The sequence below is a fragment of the Pseudophryne corroboree genome, chromosome 6 (assembly GCF_028390025.1).
Source record: "Pseudophryne corroboree isolate aPseCor3 chromosome 6, aPseCor3.hap2, whole genome shotgun sequence".
Lineage (NCBI taxonomy): Eukaryota > Metazoa > Chordata > Amphibia > Anura > Myobatrachidae > Pseudophryne > Pseudophryne corroboree.
In genome coordinates, this window is record NC_086449.1 from 92,126,150 (window position 1) to 92,148,846 (window position 22,697).

The window sequence follows — 22,697 nt, forward strand, 5'->3', positions numbered from 1 at the left end:
ATGGGCAGACCATCGCATATTCTGGGATAAAACTGCTTCATCCGCCATGTAGTTGCAGATATGATGTCATTTCCTCCACAAACTTCAGGATGGGAGGCCAGAGACAGATTTATTCAGCACCAAGCTCTTAAATTCTTATAGTGCCCATGGCTCCTAGTGGACCCGTTTATACCCCATGGTACTAAATGGATCCCAGTATCCTCTAGGACGTAAGTGAAATACCATTAATCCTCTATACTTACCCTGTGTCCCTTGTCGCCTGGAAGTCCCGGCAAGCCATCAAATCCACGATCACCCTAGACCAAGAAGAACAGTGATGAATCTCTGATATAAATGCAATCTGTCCTTTCATGATCATCAACATAGAGAAGTGCATCTTCTGCCTACATACTGCGTACAGGAAGTCCTGGGAATTCTCACTTTTGGTTCAGCCTCAATCACCACATCCCCAGGGACTTTTTTCTACATGAATAGTGGTGGGGCAGGCAGAAATGATGCACTATTATAGCCAACATCTACCTCCTTTGCCCGCAGCTGCCAGCCTTTCTCTGAATAATACACAGACCAGAGAGGCACTTCTAGAGATGGTGGTCCCCAGATCCTCCTCACATTCAGCAGGCACCTGGAAGTTCCAGGACAGTCACACACTGTAGCCACCAGCTGTTGACCACCTTCATGAATAGGTATGTGAATGGGGGTGAGGGGAGTGTGAAATTTAGCTGCAGCTCTGTGCAATGTGGCCAAGTGTCCATCCAGTGAGGTTGAGCACTGTAAAATGTGCCTGGGATCTATGTAATATAGCTGGTGGTCTTAGCAATGCACCTGGGGTCTGCACAAAGTGATTCTTCTTAGACATTGCAGTGGTACTACCAAAGTGGGAGTAATGACGGCTGGTGAAATGTGATGCACTGGCTACTACAACATGGGGGGGAGTGGGGGTCTAAGATGATTATAGAATGGGGACAATGAGTGCTAGTACTATGGAAGTAACTAAATGCTGATACAATTCAGGGGGAGCTTATTGTTGCTACAATCTGGGGAAAGCTAACTGCTGGTACAATGGTTCAGTGTCAGCATAAGGCAGAGAACATTAATTCCTATAGGGGGAGATGTATCCAGCCTAATAAAGAGTGGAGGAATGAAAAAGTTGCCCATAGCAACCAATCTCCTGCATAGTATTTATATATATATAAAATATAAAATATTATAAAATATTATTTTACTAGAGCTGTGGTCACCAGATGCAGTATAAGGAAAGCAACTCCTGCCCATGCAGCAGCCTTTTCTACTAGGGGAGAGATTTATCAAAGACTGAAGAGAGAAAAATTGTAGAGAGATAAAGTACCAGCCAATCAGCTTTGTCATTTTTCAAACAGCCAGTAAAATGACAGTCAGAAGATGATTGGTTAGTCTGCTGTGTGTGTAGAGCTAAGCGTGCAATCAGCACACCAGACCAGAGAGCAGCAGCCAGCAATAAGAGACAGGGGTCTTAATATGGGGTGGGAGAATGTAAGCTTAGAAAGCTCAGTTCACACTTCTACTGGTTACATAATGTATGTATAATTATCATGGGAAGTTTAACCTTTTCCTCAACACTTATGCTTTTTATTTTAAATAAAAAATTATAGTTGCTGCAAGTACAGGGTTTTTTTTTATTATACAGTAGACCAGCTACAATGTAAATTATTAGTATTGCATTACATACACTATATATTTATGTGTGTGTGCTTGTGTTTGTGTGTACAGGGTCAATGCTAGGTTCTTTTGCTGTTCTCCCAGACTCCAGTACTTGCAGAGCAGGGTATTTGGATATTGCCTGCAATTTACAATAAACTGGTCTGCACAAGTACACTGCTAAGATTTGCGCCTACCTTGATTCCAGTTTCCCCAGGTAAACCACGGCCGCCATCTGCTCCTCCGCGCCCCTGAGAGACAACAAAGAGAAGATGAACGCGGCCAGTCTGAGAAAACTAGTATTTAATACAGAATGTAGGATGAGGGGAAAGAAGAAGACGCAAAGGCAGGAGTGACTGAGAGAGGCAGAATGGAATGGGGGATAAGAGAATGAGAGAGAAGGAGGTGGGAGCAACAGGGATATTTAAGTGATAGGCAAAAGAAATGAACATGGAGGTGATGATATTAATATACATAGAATGTAAGAGCAAGATTGACACTTACTCTTTTACCAATCTTTCCAGGGGGTCCAATGATGCCTTGAAAACCACGTGGGCCCTGGAACCATAAAGTAATAATTCAAATACTTTCAAAAAGGGACAATATGCAATGGAGTTATCTTCCCACCATAATACTGAAGACCACCCGATACAAGCAGTATAAAGCTATGCAATGTGGCAGACAGGGGGCACTGTGCACATGTGCATTGTACCTGGGGTCTGTCTGTGCAGTGGTGGTCTATGCTGGGAGTATGGGTGAGAGAAACCTCTAATAGAAAACATTTCTCTTGCCATGCGGGAGACAGGTGGCACTGTGCAGTGTTTACGAACACCTGTGTAATGCACCTCAGGGTCTGCAGGGTTATGTAATGAGGCTCGGTGCCTATACTCCCTCCAATAGGTGATAATGGCTGGATAATGACTTATTGCCACAATTTAACCAAAAATATATGTGAGAATGGCCCAGAACGGTAATTATTAACCTTAAGGGGTCAATTCAATTTGGTGCGAGTTGGTGCTAGTCGGCTTGGGGAAGCCGTTTTCATGGCAAATTCGCAATATGAATTGCATTTGCAATCCAATTCCAAACTCGTATTGTGTTTTTTAAGAAAATTCAAATTTTTTTGTGCTCATTCCCCTGAGGGTGTGAAAAGGTAAGCAAAATCTTTATTGTAAGGTAAAAATGTTGGGACTTGCTTCAGAACACGTAATGACTAAGGGGTCTATTCATGAAGCAGTGAAAAGAGTGGAGAAGTGAGCCTGTCGAGCATCTTTTTTTCTACTTTTTTAATTTTTAATTTACTTCCTTTGTTATGAAATAAAATTATTTTGCTTTTTATAAATTTTTTACTTTAAAAAAAATGCAAAAATCAGCCATTTGACATCTTCATGGCCACTAACCGCCTTCTTCTATATTATTCTGTTAACTAAGTTGTCACTTTTTGGGGGTCCAGGAAGCTCTCCCCACTTTATCATGCACTTCTCCCAGATCACATTTAGTTGAAAATTTGCATCCCCTGGCCGCGACTACCGAAGTGCGAAGACCGCGGATTTTGTGAAACAAACTCACATTCGCAGACTCGCACTTAATTGGACTGACCCCAAGGTATCTCTTCCAACAAAAACAGGCCTAAGGACATGGATACTCTCACTCCTACAGCCATTTGATATAACAAAACAAGGACTATACAGATTCTCACCTCCAGTCCTCAAGCACCAACAGCAGACCATGGAGGTCATTCCGAGTTGTTCGCTCGTTGTCGATTTTCGCTATACTGCGATTAGTCGCTTACTGCGCATGCGCAAGGTTCACAGAGCGCATGCGCTTAGTTATTTTACACAAAAGTTAGGTATTTTACTCACGGCATAACAAAGCTTTTTCATCGCTGTGCTGATCGGAGTGTGATTGACAGGAAGTGGGTGTTTCTGGGCGGAAACTGGCCGTTTTATGGGAGTGTGTGGAAAAACGCAGACGTTCGAGTTCCAAAACGCGGGAGTGTCTGGAGAAACGGGGGAGTGGCTGGGCGAACGCTGGGTGTGTTTGTGACGTCAAACCAGGAACAAAAAGGACTGAGCTGGTCGCAATGGCTGAGTAAGTCTGGAGCTACTCAGAAACTGCAGGGTAATCGTTACGAGAAAATTAGCAGAGCTTTCGTTCGCAATTCTGCTATGCTAAGATACACTCCCAGTAGGCGGCGGCTTAGCGTGTGCAATGCTGCTAAAAGCAGCTAGCGAGCGAACAACTCAGAATCACCCCCCATGTTTCCATTACTTATGCACAGTTCAGTTAACTTATACCCCTTTTAGACCTCCAGAGGCGGGTCGCGCCCGGGTGTTTCCAAGATGCGACCCGCCTCAGTCCCCTCGCCGTTGCTGTTCCTAACTTGGCATATTGCCGGGTTGGTGACATCAGCGGTGACGGTGCTTAGAGATCACATGACCTCCAAGCGCCACCCCTCTACACAGCGTGAATAGGAAACGGGTTGGCGCAACACGGCTCCCCGTTTACACAGCACAGCCAGCCAGGTCGAACACGTGTTCAACACTGCTCTCTACCCGAGTTGGAATACCGGGTCACTCAACCTGGATTATTCCAACCAGGCCCTTTTAGACCGCACAGCAACACGGGTTATGTGCGCTCATATGCAATAACCCGTGTTAGAAGCTGGCGGTCTAAAAGGGGTACTATTTTGCTGGGTCAGTTTTTATCCCACCTGTTCCCACAGACAGCAATCTCAAAACATGACTTGTTGGGGTACTTGAGGGTTGAATGTTAGAACTACTGCCCTAAAGTAAGAAATGTAAGAAAGCTGAAATCACTTACCGGAGGTCCTGATTCCCCGAAATCACCCTTCAGACCTTGTGAACCAGGAGCACCCTGGAATATAAGCACACATTACAAGCTTTCAGTTGTTTCTCAGTTCTGGCTCTTCTGTAATTATTAATAAACAGAAGGAACACAAATATTAATATGAGATGAAAGGAAACATCATTACAACCCCTCATAAACATACTTACAAGAGGACCTGACCGTCCCGTCATCCCTAGTGGCCCAGGTGGACCTTTCATAGCCATCTGACAATGGAAACAATGACATTAATCAGTAATACGCATGGATGCAGCTTTTAGGAAAAATCCTTCAACCCAAAAAATTCTCCCCAGGACACGGCACCTTGGCTTGCTGCAGGATGGACTGCGCCTGTGCTTCCTGAAATGACACCGTCTGTCCTCTGCCATCACCACCGCCATACTGGAACTATACAAGAGATAAGCGTCACATTATATGTTACGTTGTATTTGGTTATTATAGTGCAACATAAATTTCATGTTCAGATCTTTATGTTCTTGGCCCCCGTGCTAAATAGAACGAATATGAAAAGGAGATACAGCATGTGGCCAGCAGTCAGCAGGACCTATGGCACCACTATTCTTTAGCAAACCACATGTGGGAGTGATAACCTTGTCCCCTACAAGTAATGGAGGATGAGAACTGCCCTTATTGTCTCCAAAGGCAATTGGTGACCGCTTATCTCTCCTCACATATCGAACGTATTACATATGGCGACCTGAGATTGGTTTACACACTTCTCCGATGTTCTCTAAACTGTGCATGTGCCTGATTCACAGAACGTGGCCACTTGGGTGTAAGGAATGGGCAGCGATGACCAGTGTTCCTGAGAATGGGAGGGTGTTAGCCCCGTTTTCTGGAAGTGGTGAAGCCAATGCATCTTCTCTTGCAGATTTACTGGCCCAGGCTACGGAGCGGAAACGGCCATTGTGAGCAGCCTTAGTCTCACTCAGATGGTCGATGCCACGACCGATGGTCATGTAGGTGATCCGATGCTGCGTCTTTGGAAGCACTTGTATCTGTGATACCAGCAGTGGGTGTTTTTTGTCTGTAGATGACTAATGCAGCATTTATATGTTTTTGCATTGCAGCTGCATCCAAAGATGCAGCAGCAGATGCAAAGAGCATCCAACTCCGAATCAGGCCGTACGGCAGCTGTAACGTTACTGGCCTGATGCTATGGGGCCCATTTATCAACGAGTTTTAGCTATTTAAAACTCATTGCATATGATAAATGGTGCTTCAGCCAATCGGCTCCTGTCATGTTTGAAAAATGACAGTTGGAAGCTTATACTGTATGTACTATAACGCTTCACAGATGGCAACTGCTCTGGTGTAACTCCATAGAGTTTGCAGCCAAAATACATGGGTCCTGCCATTACTGTAGATTAATACAAAGGAATCCACAAAGCAATGAGAGCGCTTTCTCCAACAACTTCAGATCTACAGAGTATTTATTTATTTGTTTTGTAATAAATTATGTATTTGTTCTTCATTATGTCCCAGTGAGTGACTATGAAATCACTGTATAATTAATAATCTCATTAAGGCAATTCACAGAGGGGAGATTTATCATCATTGCCTTGTGCAGCACATTTCATTAGGGTGTGCACCCAGTGAAATCTAGAAGGACTCTATAGGGAGGGCCATTGATCATCAACGGTTCTCTTATAACAATTGATGGTTTGTAGCAGATTTCTTTGCCATCAATAAGGAAAGTCCAATGCCTCCCACTGGCAGCAGAGGTCCAATGCATGAGTTGCATCCTGTGCGGCCACCAACCACCAATGGTTCAGTCATCAATGAATTCCTACTGATGGTTAAAAAGTATCAATCATCGATGGTGTGCGCCTGGATGAACAACCCTAAGATACTGGGTGGGATGTACTAAAGTGAAAATGCGGTCGAAAACCCCATTTTCTGAGTTTTTACCGGATTTTCGTATGTACTTAACTCCGTCCGCCAGGTCTCTGCCGTGCAGGGTAATGCCAGCTTTTGCTGGCGTTACCCTGTAGAAGCCTATGGGGCTTCTTCATCAATGCAATGTGGAGAGGGGTCCATAGGGATGGCCATAGACCATCGATGATTTGAAATAATCGATGATCTATGACTGATGTTGAATACTTTTACCATCAATGGGGGAGAACCAGATGGTTTCCCGTTATCGATGGTTCAATGCTACCAATTGTTTTCTCTCTCAAAGTGTCAGGGCACGGGGCTTAGCCACTCCCCTTGACCCTCACAAAGCCATGCCCCCGGGCTCTGATTGGACCACATTTCATTGTACAGTAATGCAGGGGTGACCATCAGATGTTTTTTTACACCATCAAGGTTATTCATCAATGGCACCATTGATAGTGACCATCAATGGATAACCCACCGATAGCCATCCCTAGGTTTCCGTCATGGAACCCTCCCAGCATACCCTGCAGCCGCCACTGGTCTGCACATGGGCAGGTGGACTCCCGGGTCATAAACCCGGAAGTCCAGCAGCCGCAGCGCATCGCAGCTCTGATTGCAAGAGCTGTCCTTCGCAACACTAATCAAATATGTTAGTGCATATGCGATTAGTGTCAGCGCGGTGTGTAGCAGGATGTACCACAAAAGGTTGGTACATCCCGCCCACTGTCCACAGCAGGGGTGTGTTTTACACGACCCAGAGGCAAGCACTGTTTTAATTTCACCATCGCGTTTCCCAATCTCCCCCATACTGTATCCCACATGAATCCCACCAACTCGGTCACTTACTTATCTATAACTATATAATGTCACACAATACTGTCCCTAATTCAGATTATGCCAAATAGGACTGTATGGTGCATTTTATATAGTATAACTCACTGCACTGCTCCAGTCTCTGCTCTTCTGGGGGTGGGAATAAGTATGGCGTGAAATGAAAGAGAGAACGTCGTTACATCTTGTAAGTCACTGAGAGGAGATGTATCAAACCTTGGAGAGAGAGAGAAAAAGTACCAACCAATAAGCTTCTAACTGCCATGTTACAGGCTGTATTTAAAATATATGACATGAGCTGATTGGTTGGTACTTTATCTCTCTCTCTGCTTTATCTCTCTCCACGGATTGATAGATATCCTCCTAAGTGACTTATTTGCTGACACGGCCATCTTATCAAAATGCCAGCGGCATCGGTGACTGAACCGACAAGCACAAAAACAGGATCCGACATTAGGGTGGTCACAACCTAGATCCTATGTGTGTACATATACTGTATGTGCCATGTTAGTTACACGTAAACCTCTGCAGTGAGTGTGAAAAATACCAGCTGTCCAATTTATTACCCAGAATCCCACAGCATCAGGTTCTACTTACAGGCAGCATCACTGTGTTCCCAGGTGGCCCTAGGATTCCGTCAGCTCCATTGAGGCCAGGTCGCCCTGGAGGACCCTGTAAAAACAGAAAAAAAAGACGGGTAGGCTGTCAGTCACGGGAAGAGTGTGGAGAAGTCGGCATCATGTACTGACATGCAGAGTGGTGTGGTGCTGGAGGGTAAGTAAGTGAGGATAAAGGAGCACTGCACACATAGCTCACATTACATGACATCACCATGTAGAATCCTCTCTCAGCTGAAGACCATACATCACTCAGATATGTCTCGGTTCTAGTCCTCACTACAAGGAGTGTCATTTACTGGCATGTTACGCTGGAGTAAAGCCTTCTGTTCTCCAGAACACATGGCTGTTTTGTTTATGGCCCCATGTGACTGGTTGGATCTCTGCAGTTCCAGGAGATGTATACTGTAGGTGTGTTTGACCTCAGATGATTCCTTTTCAGACAATGTGCATGCTTCATATCCACAAACCATACAGTACAGTACTTGTAGTTGCACATACCCCATTCACACCAAATGTATAACCCGGCTATTGCTGGGGCAACCCAGGTCCAGGTGTGGTGTGAAAGAGTCTACCCAGGTGTGACTTTATGCTTATTGGACCTTCCCTCCTGGATCTCCCATAGAGAGGGCGAGGGATGATGCAAATCATGTAATTATGCTGCAATTTTCTAGGCGAGTCGGCGTGGTCCCTGAAATTTTGTGGGTCTACAAGGCGTGCCGAGAGAGTAGTCGAGGGCGGTATAAAGACTTTTAATGCAGCATGGATTTATTTTACCGCTGCGATTTAGAGTTGAGACCTTGTAGCTTCCTTCTCCATATCCACAGGTTTTACATTTGTCCCACGGGCTGCAACATGGTTTTGCCAATCTGCAATGTTGCACCTTTGGATTTTCTCCTAACTTTAAATGAGGCCCATTGTACATATTTGACCATCTTACTTGATAACACAATCATGCCCATCTCTTTATATACCTGTCGTCTGAAACGTAGGTATGACTAATAGGGATATAAGGATTGGGAATAAAGAAAGAAAGACGACCCTGGGCCTGATTCCGAGACAGACTTTAGCAGCTGCACATGGGTCATGACCGAGACCCCGTATGATTCAGAGTCATATCTCACTTGTGGCTGCATGAACATAACTGGGGGCAATGGGGCATTCACATGTAGGCTAAGAAAGCTATTCACAGTTGTCACATGCAGAGATTTAGCTGATTTCAGACGGTTCTCTTGAACCAGCTATAGGCCGGGTGGTGTAAACCCGCACTGACGGTGATGGCCACTACTTCCACAAGTGGAGGGCAGGAGCGATGCGTCTGCAAAAATGCATGCCACTCTGCTTATGTATCAACATCCTGCACACGGGCCCACATCCTGCACACGGACCAACATCCTGCACACGGGCCAACATCCTGAACACGGACCCACATCCTGCACACGGACCCACATCCTGCACACGGACCCACATCCTGCACACGGACCCACATCCTTAACACGGACCCACTTCCTGCACACGGACCAACATCCTGAACACGGACCCACATCCTGCACACGGACCCACATCCTGCACACGGACCCACATCCTGAACACGGACCCACATCCTCTACACGGACCAACATCCTGCATACGGACCAACATCCTGAACACGGACCCACATCCTGCACACGGACCAACATCCTGCACACGGACCCACATCCTGCACACGGACCCACATCCTATACACGGACCAACATCCTACACACGGACCAGCATCCTGAACACGGACCCACATCCTCTACACGGACCAACATCCTGCACACGGACCAACATCCTGCACACGGACCAACATCCTGCACACGGACGCAAATCCTGCACACGGACGCACATCCTGCGCATGGATTAACATCCTGCATACGACAAACATCTTGCACACAAGACAATATCCTCATGTATTTCGAAGCATGTAATGCGACCACATCTATGGTGGTGCAACTCTGAATCATACATTCTGTGGCAGCTGTATCAAGTCTTGGAGAAGTGGAGAAGATGGGCAAAGTACCCAACTAGCTTTTTAGCTTACATTTATCTAGCACACACTGAAGCTGATTGGTTACTTTGGGCAGCCGCTCTACTTTATATCTCTCCAAGGCTTGATACATCCGTAATTATGTGTCTATGACCAAAACAGCAATGGATTTTGGACATACACGGTTTCAGTAAATAAAACAAGTACAAATATGCTGCAACCCTGTGTTTCCAAAACTCGTGCCTCTATGCTCTTCTTGCTTCTCCTCTTACCGAGGTGACGTCACCATCTCAGCCGCTGTTGTGGGAGGGGGGAGTGCAAACTCCTCCCTCCATCAATCCCTGCCATTGCCACAGTGCATCAGCCTAGTGCTAGCCTAGTGCTGATGGGCTGTGTGTCACCTCTCGGCCGGCTCCACTGTGCATGCCCGGGATCTCGTATCCACTGTGAGATTTCCAGTGTGCAGCCCGGCTCCAACCAGCCGCTGCAGGTATGTACACATACCGCCAGGTAAATCCCTGCCGATTGTAAGCAGCAAAAGTGTGCTTATCATTTTCTAATACATCTGAAAGATTTTCTGTTGCCAACTTGCCATACAATAGTACGGTGATGGCGAAATTGTTAAATGTTTGCAGATAACATAGAAAAAGGAGATTTTTCTCTACATTATCTGCTTCATACACACAGGGGTTAGTTGTGTCAGATAGCGCTCCTTATAGCACATGTGACACTTACGCCCTTCTTACAGTACTTCTAAGTCCTCTTCCTCTATCAGTCTCATACTTGTTTCCAATCACACATGAAACTCTGCTAACCAGTCTCTTCCATACCTGGACAGCTCTAGAGGATTCATCCGCAACAGCCATCCAACAATACCCCTCTGACGCCGAGAATGAGCAGAAGTTGGGCCACTGGTGATCATTAGGGATGGCGATCATTAGGTCAACATGAGTTAGGTTGACATGCATTAGGTCGACCTGATCACTAGGTCAACATGGTCATTAGGTCGACACGTTCTAGGTCAGCATGGAAAAAGGTTGACATGAGTTTTTCACAATTTTTTTCATTTTTTGACCTTTTTCATACTTAACGATCCACGGGGTAAATTTACTAAGATGGGAGTTCTATTTAAGATGGGATGTTGCCCATAGCAACCAATCAGAGTCCAGGTATTATATTCTAGAAGGTGCTAGATAAATGAGAAGTGGAATCTGATTGGTTGCTATGGGCAACTTCCTATCTTAAATAGAACTCCCATCTTAGTAAATTTACTCCCACGTGGACTACAATTAGAAATGGCAACTTTGCCGAAGCATGGCGAGCACACTAATTGGAATTAACAGTCACTTTACGAAGAAAATGACACCAGAAAAAGTTAAACTTGTGTCAACCTTTTTCCATGTCGACCTAATGACCATGTCGACCCAATGAATGTCGACCAAACTCATGTCGACCTAATGAACCACACCCGATCATTGGTTGGAAGGCTTTTGAGTCTGAACCATTTCCAGCTGCCATGGAGGGAACACATTGCTGACCTGGGGACGGGGGAAGGGTCTGGGTCTATCATGGGTCCCTAACATGGAGCTCACACATTTCTACATGGCGTGAGGAGTGTGCTTTTACTTTGTAAATATAACGATCACTTCTCTACATCTCCACTCTGTAGAAAACGTGACACATCTCCCCCTATATCTACTGGGTCACACTGTAAACAATGTTTTCACAACAATTGCAATAGGGAAATATGTTGTTGTCAAGCATTACAGTGGATGTTCTTGCTATTGTATTACATAGACTAATTGCACTCAGGGCCGTCTTAACAGGAGTGTGGACCCCTGGGCACAGCAATGCACTGGGGTCCCTACCAATCCTCCATGGGTGGGGGTGCTATCAGCGGCAGCTTTGATGTCCCGTGGGAGGTGGGGGTGTTCTATATTCCGCTCAGCATGTAGGACCTGGAGCAGTAATTTCTGCTAATCACTCCTTTACTGCACAGATAGAAGGTGGGAGATGGGACGGGAGGGAGAACACTAAACTGTAGAAGGAGGCATTGGGCTGAATGAAGGGGCCCAGGTACATGACTTACAGGGTGGTAGGGGGTGTTTAATACATAAGGGAGGGGTCGATAGTGGAGTGGGCTTAAATTTCATCATTTTCTGGTAGGAGGGCAGCTTGCTTGACTGCAGATATCTCAAGTTCCTGGAAAAAGAATTATCAGCTTTGAATGGGATAAAAACCCACCTGTCAGGATGTACTGGGGACTTGAGTATCAGAGCTCAGGAGCCAGAGCAATCCACCAACAAATATATAAAACTTGATATTAGGTGTGTGGAGCTTGAGCAGGTACCAGCTGCATGAAGGCTGATATCTCTTGTTCTGGGCATAGTAGAGACAAGCTGCTAGTGTCTACCGAAAGTGGAGAGTTCTAGCTTTTGAAATTTACCCTCAGAAAAACTCTAAGTCATACAGAGCCTGAGATATCTGGCTGGGAAGAGCAATTAACAGGCTTGGATGGGGACCACTGGTTCTCTAGGACCGATTTCAAAAATCTGGTACCCCTGGAAAGAGGGGACCCTCAGCTATCAGCCTAGGGCCCTTATACTCCTGGGGCCCTTGGGCAAGAGCCCATTGAGCCCATACGAAAAGACGGCCCTGATTGCACTAAATAGCCTTGATGGGGGACTCATTTTAACAATACACATGGGAACCCCTATGAATGCAGATAGTAATGTACAAGTTCTCCTCTCCACACCATTACACATATGGCCACAATGCACTTTTATATTATTGTCATGTGACTTTTAAAGCTCCTATGAGACTATGAGACTTGTGTACTCTTAGGTCCAAAACATGGTGAAGAGTCCTATTGTTTAGTGTCATTTATTGCGGCCAACAATTCAGTGAACAGAACAGTGGGGGTAATTCAGACCTGATCGTAGCGGCAAAATTTTTAGCTTTTGGGCAAAACCATGGGCCTAATTCAGACCTGATCGTAGCCCTGCAAAATTTTGCAGGGCTACGATCACGCACACTGACATGCGGCGGGACACCCAGCACAGGGCTAGTCCGCCCTGCATGTCAGGCCTGCAAAAGTACTAAAGCATCGCACAATGCATGCTGGCCGGGAGCTACCCGTCGCTGCCTGGGTCGCAGCGGGTGTGTGTGACGTCACGCAGCCGCTGCAGCACGCCCCCACGCGGTCCGGCCATGCCTGCGTTGGCCACACCGCGCACACAAAATGGCGGCCAAACACCGCCGTGCCGCCCCCTTCCGCCCATGAACACCTCTGCCTGTCAATCAGGCAGAGGCGATCGCTAGGCAATGACAGCTGTCGTCTGTCAGCCATGCGCCGGCGCACTGCAGCGCCGGCACATGCGCACTTCTGACCTGATCGCTGCGATGAACGGCAGCATGCGATCAGGTCAGAATTACCCCCCCCCATGTGCACTGCAGGAGGGGCAGATATAACATCTACAGAGAGAGTTAGATTTGGGTGGGGTGTGTTCAGACTGAAATCTAAATTGCAGTGTAAAAATAAAGCAGCCAGTATTTACCCTGCACAGAAACAATGTAACCCACCCAAATCTAACTCTCTCTACACATGTTATATATGCCCCCCCTGCAGTGCACATGGGGGTCATTCCGAGTTGATCGCTACCTGAAAATGTTCGCTGCGCTGCGATTAAGTAAAAAAATGGCACTTCTGCGCATGCGTATGTGCCGCAGTGCGCACACGCGACGTACTTTCACAACGGCAGATGTATTTTCATACAAGGTCTAGCGAAGCTTTTCAGTCGCAATGGCCGCCGCAGAGTGATTGACATGAAGTGGGCGTTTCTGGGTGTCAACTGACCGTTTTCAGGGAGTGCTCGAAAAAACGCAGGCATGCCAGGAAAAACGCAGACGTGGCTGGGCGAACGCAGGGCGTGTTTGTGACGTCAAATCCGGAACTGAATGGTCTGAAGTGATCGCAAGCGCTGAGTAGGTCTGAAGCTATTCAGAAACTGCATAATATTTTTTTGTAGCCATTCTGCGATGCATTCGTTCGTACTTCTGCTAAGCTAACATACACTCCCGGAGGGCGGCGGCTTAGCGTTTGCACGGCTGCTAAAAACTGCTAGCGAGCGATCAACTCGGAATGACTCCCATGGTTTTGCCCAACTGCTAACAAATTTGCTGCTACGATCAGGTCTGAATTACCCCCAGTAACTATAAAATCTCCAACCACAAGGCGGTGCTGTTTCATAAAGTCACAACAAGCAGCTGATGAATGGAAAAATTAGTTCTGTATGCAGTTAAGCACTATTGCATTCTGAGCGTTCAGTCTCACCTATTGTCCTATCTTATAGCCCCTTTGTAAAGGTCAATGCCTACTATGTATTTTACTGTATTATAATAATAATAATAATAATAATTACAACAACAATAATGAAATGCCTGATCTGATCTATTGCTGTACATGCTGCACACACAGGCCAGGAATTGCACAGTATAAGTTGTGCTCAGTCTATGTCCAGCAGCGTGACTGGCAGACTGACAGCTGGGACTGTATCAACCAATCACACGGCAGGAAAGCAGCCGTATAGAGTTTAATCTGTCCCTATCCCAGATGCAGCAGCTGTTAACAGCTATGGACCAGACCCTGCAATTACAGAAAAAAAGCAGGCAGGAGGTTGTTATTATTGCTATGCATGTCCTATCAGCGAAAAAGAAATTAATTCAAGCTGTGTTTGTCTTTAACACAGTCCCATATTGAAAATATCCATTTGGCGTGTTATGTGAGCCTTGTGCTCGGGGATGTCAGACCAGCTCTGTAAATGCGTGAGTTACCTTCCTAGACTACATGGCAGCACTGTAATGCGTTCATATATAAACTGCATGTAAATGCCATCTATCCTATGGGGCACGTATGTGAACCAATTTATAGTATGACCACTATATCTATTGTATGGCTGATCAGCAGGGCCGGTGCATGGTCTCTCTACACCCTAGGCAAAGCTTCAGCCTAGCGCCCCCTAATCTGCAAAAAAAAAAAAAAAAAAACCCCAACGCACACCACCTCATCCCAGGGGGGAGATGTAGATAGCCACTAGGTGGGCTGGGGTGAATTGCATCATTATACATATACAGGGAAAGGGGACAACACTTTTAGTGTTAAAATATATTGTAAACAAAATCACACAATATACTTTCACTTTACAGTAGTTGAGTGCCGTCTATTCTTTATATATTGTATAATACTATATATGGGGTGTGGTGGGGATATTTAAATAGGGATGGGTATGGGATGCCACCAGTCAGATCCCGAGACGGCATCCCAACAACCATAATCCTGACCTTTTGAATGAAATGAATAAACCTTCCCTTAACCCTCCCTCCCCACAGCATAACCCTAACCAGGGCCGGATTAAGGTCTGTGGGGGACCCTGGGCAACAAATTTGTGGGGCCCTCACACACTGTCCTCCCAACTGCAAAAAAAACATCAGAGTAGGAGTACAGCATTTACCTGTCTCCTCTCCGTCCTCCTCGGTAGCTGAGTTGTTCCTTTACAGCTGTGGCCGCCGAGGAGCTTCACTCACTGCAGTGTGAAGTCTCGCGAGATAATGTCAAATCTCGCGAGACTTCACACTGCAGTGAGTGAAGCTCCTCGGCGGCCGAAGCTGTAATGGAACGTCTCAGCTGCCGAGGAGGACGGAGAGGAGACAGGTAAATGCTGTACTCCTACTCTGATGTTTTTTTTGCAGTTGTGAGGACAGTGTGTGGGGGCCCCGGGACAACCGCCTCTTCCACCCCGCCGTTAATCCGGCTCTGACCCTAACCCTCCCTGGAATACTAACACCAGCTGTCGGGATTCCAGCTTAGGCATTCTGACAGGTGTCGGGATTCCAGCAACCAGCATCCCATCCACCGGGGTGCCAACTACATCCTTTTAATTGTATAGGTATACATACATATATACGCACAGACATTAATATATTTGTATGCTCCTTGTTGTGTTCCATCCCCTATTTGTAATTTCATTACTGATGAGTATACAGAGACATTCTTCAGTTTTTTGCTGGATGAATTCAGCGGTGCCCTCCAGTGGCTGGCGCCCCTAGACAGCCACCTAAAGCTGCCTAGTGGTAGAGCCGGCCCTGCTGATCAGGTGATCCTACTGGTGATTACTAATATAAAAGGGACAGTTGATGCTTTTGCTCTTTGTCAGCAAGAAATAGAAGGTACCAGCCTCGTATCTGCCGCAATGAAAGCCGACCTTTTAAAATTATTGCGAGTGCTAACATTAGGTCCACCTTATGACTTAAAAATCCTATGCATAGACATGACAGCAGGCGCCAAAAATATCGGGGGTGCTCGAGGACCGACATCGCCCACACAGCTGGCTCCTATGTCTGCTGTCATTGACTAGTGTTGCAGGGATGAAGCTCCTGTGTGATCACAGTCAGCACAAGCTGCGATTATGTAAAGCAAGATAGACCTATTATAGAAGAGTTATCATATCTTTCTTATAACATATTTAATATGTAAAATATATATTGTCTGGGTGGGCACTTACCCTCTCACCAGGGTCTCCAGGTGGTCCAGGGGGGCCCAGAGGTCCGGCTGATCCTGGTTCCCCCTAGATAAGGGACATATAAATATATATATGCATAAAAGAATGACACATGGTAAACGTCCAGAAAATAGAGGACAGACTATGATAAAGGCTACTGTATAACATGTACACATGGAAAAGATTTCAGGTTTTCACGCAGATTTAAATAACTGAAACGTTGTGCATGGATTCTAAACAGCCGATATTTAGACGTTTTAATTCTCCTACTTTCCTCAGCTTTTTGTCAAAGTAAGGAACTCAAGGTGTTTGGTTTTATTACCTTGATCCCAGTAGATAATAACAGAATTAGTGAATTACCATTCACATTTTTTTCTTTTGCCTCCAGCTGGTACAATACATGTATTTTAGAATTGCATCTAATTATTTACTCTTGAGCTGGAATTCTCACATGAGGTGTATACAGTACAGTATGTTTAGTTTTGGGAAGATGCAAGTCTGAGTTCAAAGCCCCCTTCCCCTTCCCCACCTTTCCTATTCATTAAAAATAAAAACTGGCAAGCCAGGATTACTTTTTCAAGAGCAAAACAAAAATGCAGTAACTTTGTATCTGGAACAAACTATGCTGCAATACAGGTGGGGAAAATAAATTTCATTTCTCTCTTTCTTTTTTGCTCTTTTTTTTTGCATGCAGGGTAGATACCGGCTACTTTTGCATGCAGGTCACAAATACCGGGCAGTTTTATTGTTACACAGCAATTTTGATCAGGATTTGGACACGCCCCTCTCACATCTACATTTCTCTGCACATGGTCCACCTGCCCCCCCCCTGCAGTGCAGCATGGTTTTTGTCAACCTGCAAAGCTACTTGCTCTTTTATGCTGAATCAGACTCATTGCATTTAATATCATGTCTAATACAAGATGTAAATGGATGCAAAAATAAAAATTATTGTACCAAATGAAAGTGTACATATTTTAGTTTTTTGCATGCATTTAGCTTATGTTGCCTCTGTTGTGTACCCTTGTTATTCAATTCCAGTGTATCTGTATAATTAATTATCTGAATAAAAGTGGATGAAAAATGCCATAAAATGCACTAAGAAAAGTTTCCACATGCACTTGGCTTGAACGAGACAACAACCTGTCAGTTACAGGTGTACAGAGTTGGTCTGTAGATAACCACCCGCCTGTTACAGGTGCACAGAGTTGGTCTGCAGACATCAACCCGCCTGGTACAGGTGCACAGAGTTGGTCTATAGACAACCACCCACCTGTTACAGGTGCACAGAGTTGGTCTGTAGACAACCACCTGCCTATTACAGGTGCACAGAGTTGGCCTGTAGACAACCACCCACCATTACAGGTGCACAGAGTTGGTCTGTAGACAACCACCCATCTGTCACAGGTGCACAGAGTTGGTCTGTAGATAACCACCCGCCTGTTACAGGTGCACAGAGTTGGTCTGCAGACATCAACCCGCCTGTTGCAGGTGCACAGAGTTGGTCTATAGACAACCACTCACCTGTTACAGGTGCACAGAGTTGGTCTGTAGACAACCACCGACCATTACAGGTGCACAGAGTAGGTCTGTAGACAACCACCCATCTGTCACAGGTGCACAGAGTTGGTCTGTAGACAACCACCCGCCTGTCACAGGTGCACAGAGTTGGTCTGTAGACAACCACCCGCCATTACAGGTGCACAGAGTTGGTCTGTAGACAACCACCCATCTGTCACAGGTGCACAGAGTTGGTCTGTAGACAACCACCCACCTGTCACAGGTGCACAGAGTTGGTCTGTAGACAACCACCCGCCTTTTACAGGTGCATGTTTAAATAATACCAATTGACTACAATGGTAAAAACATCTAAATGCAAATTAAACATGCACAGAAGTGAAATGGAAGTTTAAGTGCACTTTTACTTGATTTACATTAAACAGCATTGAGACCACCACTGCCCAGTGCCTACATAGCCTTAGTGCTGCAGAGAGGCTATAACCAGATGGCTGTTACCTACGGCGGTTATCTAATAGCTTCCAAGATTATGGAAGCAGTGTGATTTTGGCGAGTTCTAAATTTAAAAAGGCAGTTAGTTATATGGAAAACCCACCACTATAACTGATTGCCACTTTAAATCTAGCGGCAAATTTGCCAAACTTTCATTGGTTTTGTAAGCTTGGACCCTATTGCATAACCTCTATGCCTTGCTGTAGAAACATTTTATTTATTTATTTAAGAATCCTATTAAAGTGAATGGAGATGTGTTCTGTGGGGCATACGTGAAGCAGTGTGAATTGGCATACTAGAAAGGCCCTTGCCTCTTTTGGAAATGTTATATTAGTATGCATTGTGCTGATTAATTAATTCATCCTGATATTGGTTGGCTGGTTGGTTGGTTGGTTGGTTGGTTGGTTGGTTGGTTGGTTGGGTTTTCAAAAACTGTTTTCAAAGAATCTTATTATAATTATAAGGATATGATACTAAAGCAATTTGAGTATTTCCTTGATAATAATTTATTCATTTACAGCAAACTAAAGGGGGAAATGTATCAACCATTCTAAGGAGAATGTGGAGGTGTTGCCCACAGCAACCAACCAGATTCTAGCTATCATTTATCTAGTACATTCTATAAAATGACAGCTAGAATCTGATTGGTTGGTTTGGGTAAAACCTTCACTCACCATCTATAGAAAGTTTGATAAATCTCCCCCTAAGAGAGCAGTACAGTGAGAGAACAAGGCAGCAGTTTAAAGTTCCACTGAGTATATAACATCCAGAACGATAGATGTTTTTCAACTTTTCATAATGAAATATATATGAATAGAGGTACTGCAGGATACTGCATTATATTTTTCAAGGATAATAGCAAATATTTGCATGCAGTTTTTATAATGTATAATTCCTATGTAAACATTTATCAGGCGCTGGTTATTCCATTATTCGCTGGAGAGCACTTTATTTTACTTACGGAATATCCAGGGTATCCTGATGGGCCCTCGATCTGTGTGCCCTGTAATAATCGTAAAACCATTTTCAATATTAAGTACATATATAAATGTATTCTGTAGTCATATTGCCTCTTACGAATCTCTACTCACCGGTTCTATTATAGCTGGTTCTCCTTTCTCTCCCTTTAGACTCTGACCTTCCTAGAATGGAACCAGAAGTGAAATTGAATGCGGTCAATAGACACATGGCAAGCTATACACCTATGCGGAGTGATGGTCTAATTTGGGAGGGCTTTGCATTGAATGTCTGAAGAGCACATTGTGGTTTGGATTAATATATGAAACAGAAGGATGGAGTTGGTTCCTTTGCTCCATACGTAAAGAGGAGCAACCTCAGTAGCTGCCCAATCTATCTTTCTCCAAACACAGCACATACAAGGTCTAAAAGGGCAAACATTGCCCTGATGAGACAGTAGAACTTCTAGACATATTGTAAATTGGTTTTATGACTTTTAAAGGATTTTAGCAGACAAAAAATAATCTAATTACCAACTTTCCTCTACTCCCAACTACCTGTACTGAATTGTGCATATATCATCATTTCAGATATTGCAGTTTGGGATAACTTGCCCCTTTCAGCCAAGCATGGGGTCTTATCTCAATGTTAACAACAATGGGTAGAGGAGATGCAATTAGAGTCATGGCCAGGATGTACTAACAGCAAAATGCGGATTGACAGCATTGGGGGTACATATGGGGGGCGCCAAGCTCTGGAAAGGAGAATTTTACGGAGCTTGTTCCTGATAGGTAACACCATTTATAGATGACATTATTACTTATAGAAACCTACGGGCTTCTTCTGCGTTATTCCTTGAGAGGGATCCAATAGGACCTTTCCCCGTGTCACCCATGTCTTGAGCATGCGCTGATCCACGACCGTGCAAGTGTAGTAGGACTCCTGGGTCATAAATCCAGATGTCTTCTCAATGAAAAGGACATCACTTATCGGAAGAGCTGTCCTTTGCAAAAATAATTCTAAATCTACATGTATGTGGTGTTAATAAACCCTGATATGCATGAGGTAAGTGGCGGGATGTATTGAATTTAAAATGTGATGCTTGATACATCCCGTCATATAAATCTAACACAGTGTTATTTTCTTATCTGTTCTCAGGATGGAGGGAAGTTCTATAGGGTGTTTAGCTTTGTAGGGTGCTCGTTGTTTTCTGTCATGGGACCCTATAATTCTACTAGGTGGGAGGATGTTAAGTGGTGACTAAATACTTACTGTGTGTGGGTAATCATATCCTCTAAGAATTACTATGTGCAATAACAATTTTAGTAATATAATTTTCATATACAGTGCATCCAGAAAGTATTCACAGCGCTTCACTTTTTCCGCATTTTGTTATGTTACAGCCTTATTCCAAAAAAGGAATAAATTAATTCTTTTCCCTCAAAATTCTACACACAATACCCCAAAATGACAACGTGAAAAAATATTTTTTTTTTAGATTTTTGCAAATTTATTAAAAATTAAAAAAACTAAGAAATCACATGTACATTAGTATTCACAGCCTTTGCTCAATACTTTGTTGATGCACCTTTGGCAGCAATTACAGCCTCAAGTCTTTTTGAATATGATGCCACAAGCTTGGCACACCTATCTTTGGGCAGTTTCGCCCATTCCTCTTTGTAGCACCTCTCAAGCTCCATCAGGTTGGATGGGAAGCGTCGGTGCATAGCCATTTTGAGATATCTCCAGAGATGTTCAATCGGATTCAAGTCTGGGCACTGGTTGGGCCACTCAAGGACATTCATAGAGTTGTCCTGAAGCCACTCCTTTGATATCTGGGCTGTGTGCTTAGGGTCATTGTCCTGCTGAAAGATGAACCACCGCCCCAATCTGAGGTCAAGAGCGCTCTGGAGCAGGTTTTCATCCAGGATGTCTCTGTACATTGCTGTATTCATCTTTCCCTCTATCCTGACTAGTCTCCCAGTTCTTGCCGCTGAAAAACATCCCCACAGCATGATTCTGCCACCACCATGCTTCACTGTAGGGATGGTATTAGCCTGGGGACGAGCAGTGCTTGGTTTCCTCCAAACATGATGCCTGGCATTCACGCCAAAGAGTTCAATATTTGTCTCATCAGACCAGAGAATTTTGTTTCTCATGGTCTGAGAGTCCTTCAGATGCATTTTGGCAAAATCCAGGTGAGCTGCCATGTGCTTTTTACTAGGGAGTGGCTTCCGTCTGGCCACTCTACCATACAGGCCTGATTGGTGGATTGCTGCAGAGATGGTTGTCCTCTGGAAGGTTCTCCTCTCTCCACAGAGGAATGCTGTAGCTCTGACAGGGTGACCATCGGGTTCTTGGTCACCTCCCTCACAAGGGCCCTTCTCCCCCGATCACTCAGTTTAGACGGACGGCCAGCCCTAGGAAGAGTCCTGGTGGTTATGAACTTCTTCCATTTACGGATGCTGGAGGCCACTGTGCTCATTGGGACCTTAAAAGCAGCAGATATTTTTCTTTACCCTTCCCCTGATTTGTGCCTTGAGACAATCCCGTCTCGGAGGTCTACAGACAATTCCTTTGACTTCATGCTTAGTTTGTGCTCAGACATGCACTGTCAAGTGTGGGACCTTATATAGACAGGTGTGTACCTTTCCATATCATGTCCAATCAACTGAATTTACCACAGGTGGACTCCAATTAAGCTGTAGGAACATCACAAGGATGATCAATGGAAACAGGATGCACCTGAGCTCAATTTTGAGCTTCATTGCAAAGGCTGTGAATACTTATGTACATGTGATTTCTTAGTTTTTTTATTTTTAATAAATTTGCATTAATCTCAAAAAAACTTTTTTCACATTGTCATTATGGGGTATTCACCCAAAGAAGGCTTACTTTGTGGTGCACTCTTTTTTAATAAAATGTGTTAATGTTATAATATTAAAACTTAACATTTATTGAGAATATTAAAATAAAGTAGTCAAAAAATTAGGACACACAAACAGAGCAGGTTCATCATAATATGGTTTACACCTGCTATAACAAAAAATATAGTCAAGGTATATAGATAATCAATTCATAATAAAGATAGCTTATAATTAATTTCGTAGTGGGAATGACCCATACAATAGTGATTGCAAAAATGTGAAAAAAGTGAAATATCAATGAAATAATATTACGGGTTACTCCAAATTTCCAGAGATCTTTTTTGTTAGATAATTAGATCTCATCCTGAGAATGTATACCCGTTGTGGCGGCCTCTGTCTATTTTATTAGTGTACAAACCCTTTTTAG

General features: G+C 44.5%; 1 protein-coding gene across 2 annotated transcripts in view; it reads right to left on the reverse strand.

Moving 5' to 3' along the window:
* COL5A3 (collagen type V alpha 3 chain) overlaps window positions 1–22,697 on the reverse strand; it is a 331,866-nt gene that overhangs the window by 118,054 nt on the left and 191,115 nt on the right. For both annotated transcript variants that reach the window (XM_063931487.1, XM_063931486.1), the window contains 10 exons: window positions 19,538–19,588; window positions 19,408–19,449; window positions 16,440–16,502; window positions 7,852–7,926; window positions 4,846–4,929; window positions 4,692–4,748; window positions 4,498–4,551; window positions 2,179–2,232; window positions 1,872–1,925; window positions 243–296 (listed from right to left, as the gene is read on the reverse strand). In XM_063931487.1, coding sequence (XP_063787557.1) covers window positions 243–296; window positions 1,872–1,925; window positions 2,179–2,232; window positions 4,498–4,551; window positions 4,692–4,748; window positions 4,846–4,929; window positions 7,852–7,926; window positions 16,440–16,502; window positions 19,408–19,449; window positions 19,538–19,588 — 588 coding nt within the window. The remainder of the gene's footprint in view (window positions 1–242; window positions 297–1,871; window positions 1,926–2,178; window positions 2,233–4,497; window positions 4,552–4,691; window positions 4,749–4,845; window positions 4,930–7,851; window positions 7,927–16,439; window positions 16,503–19,407; window positions 19,450–19,537; window positions 19,589–22,697) is intronic.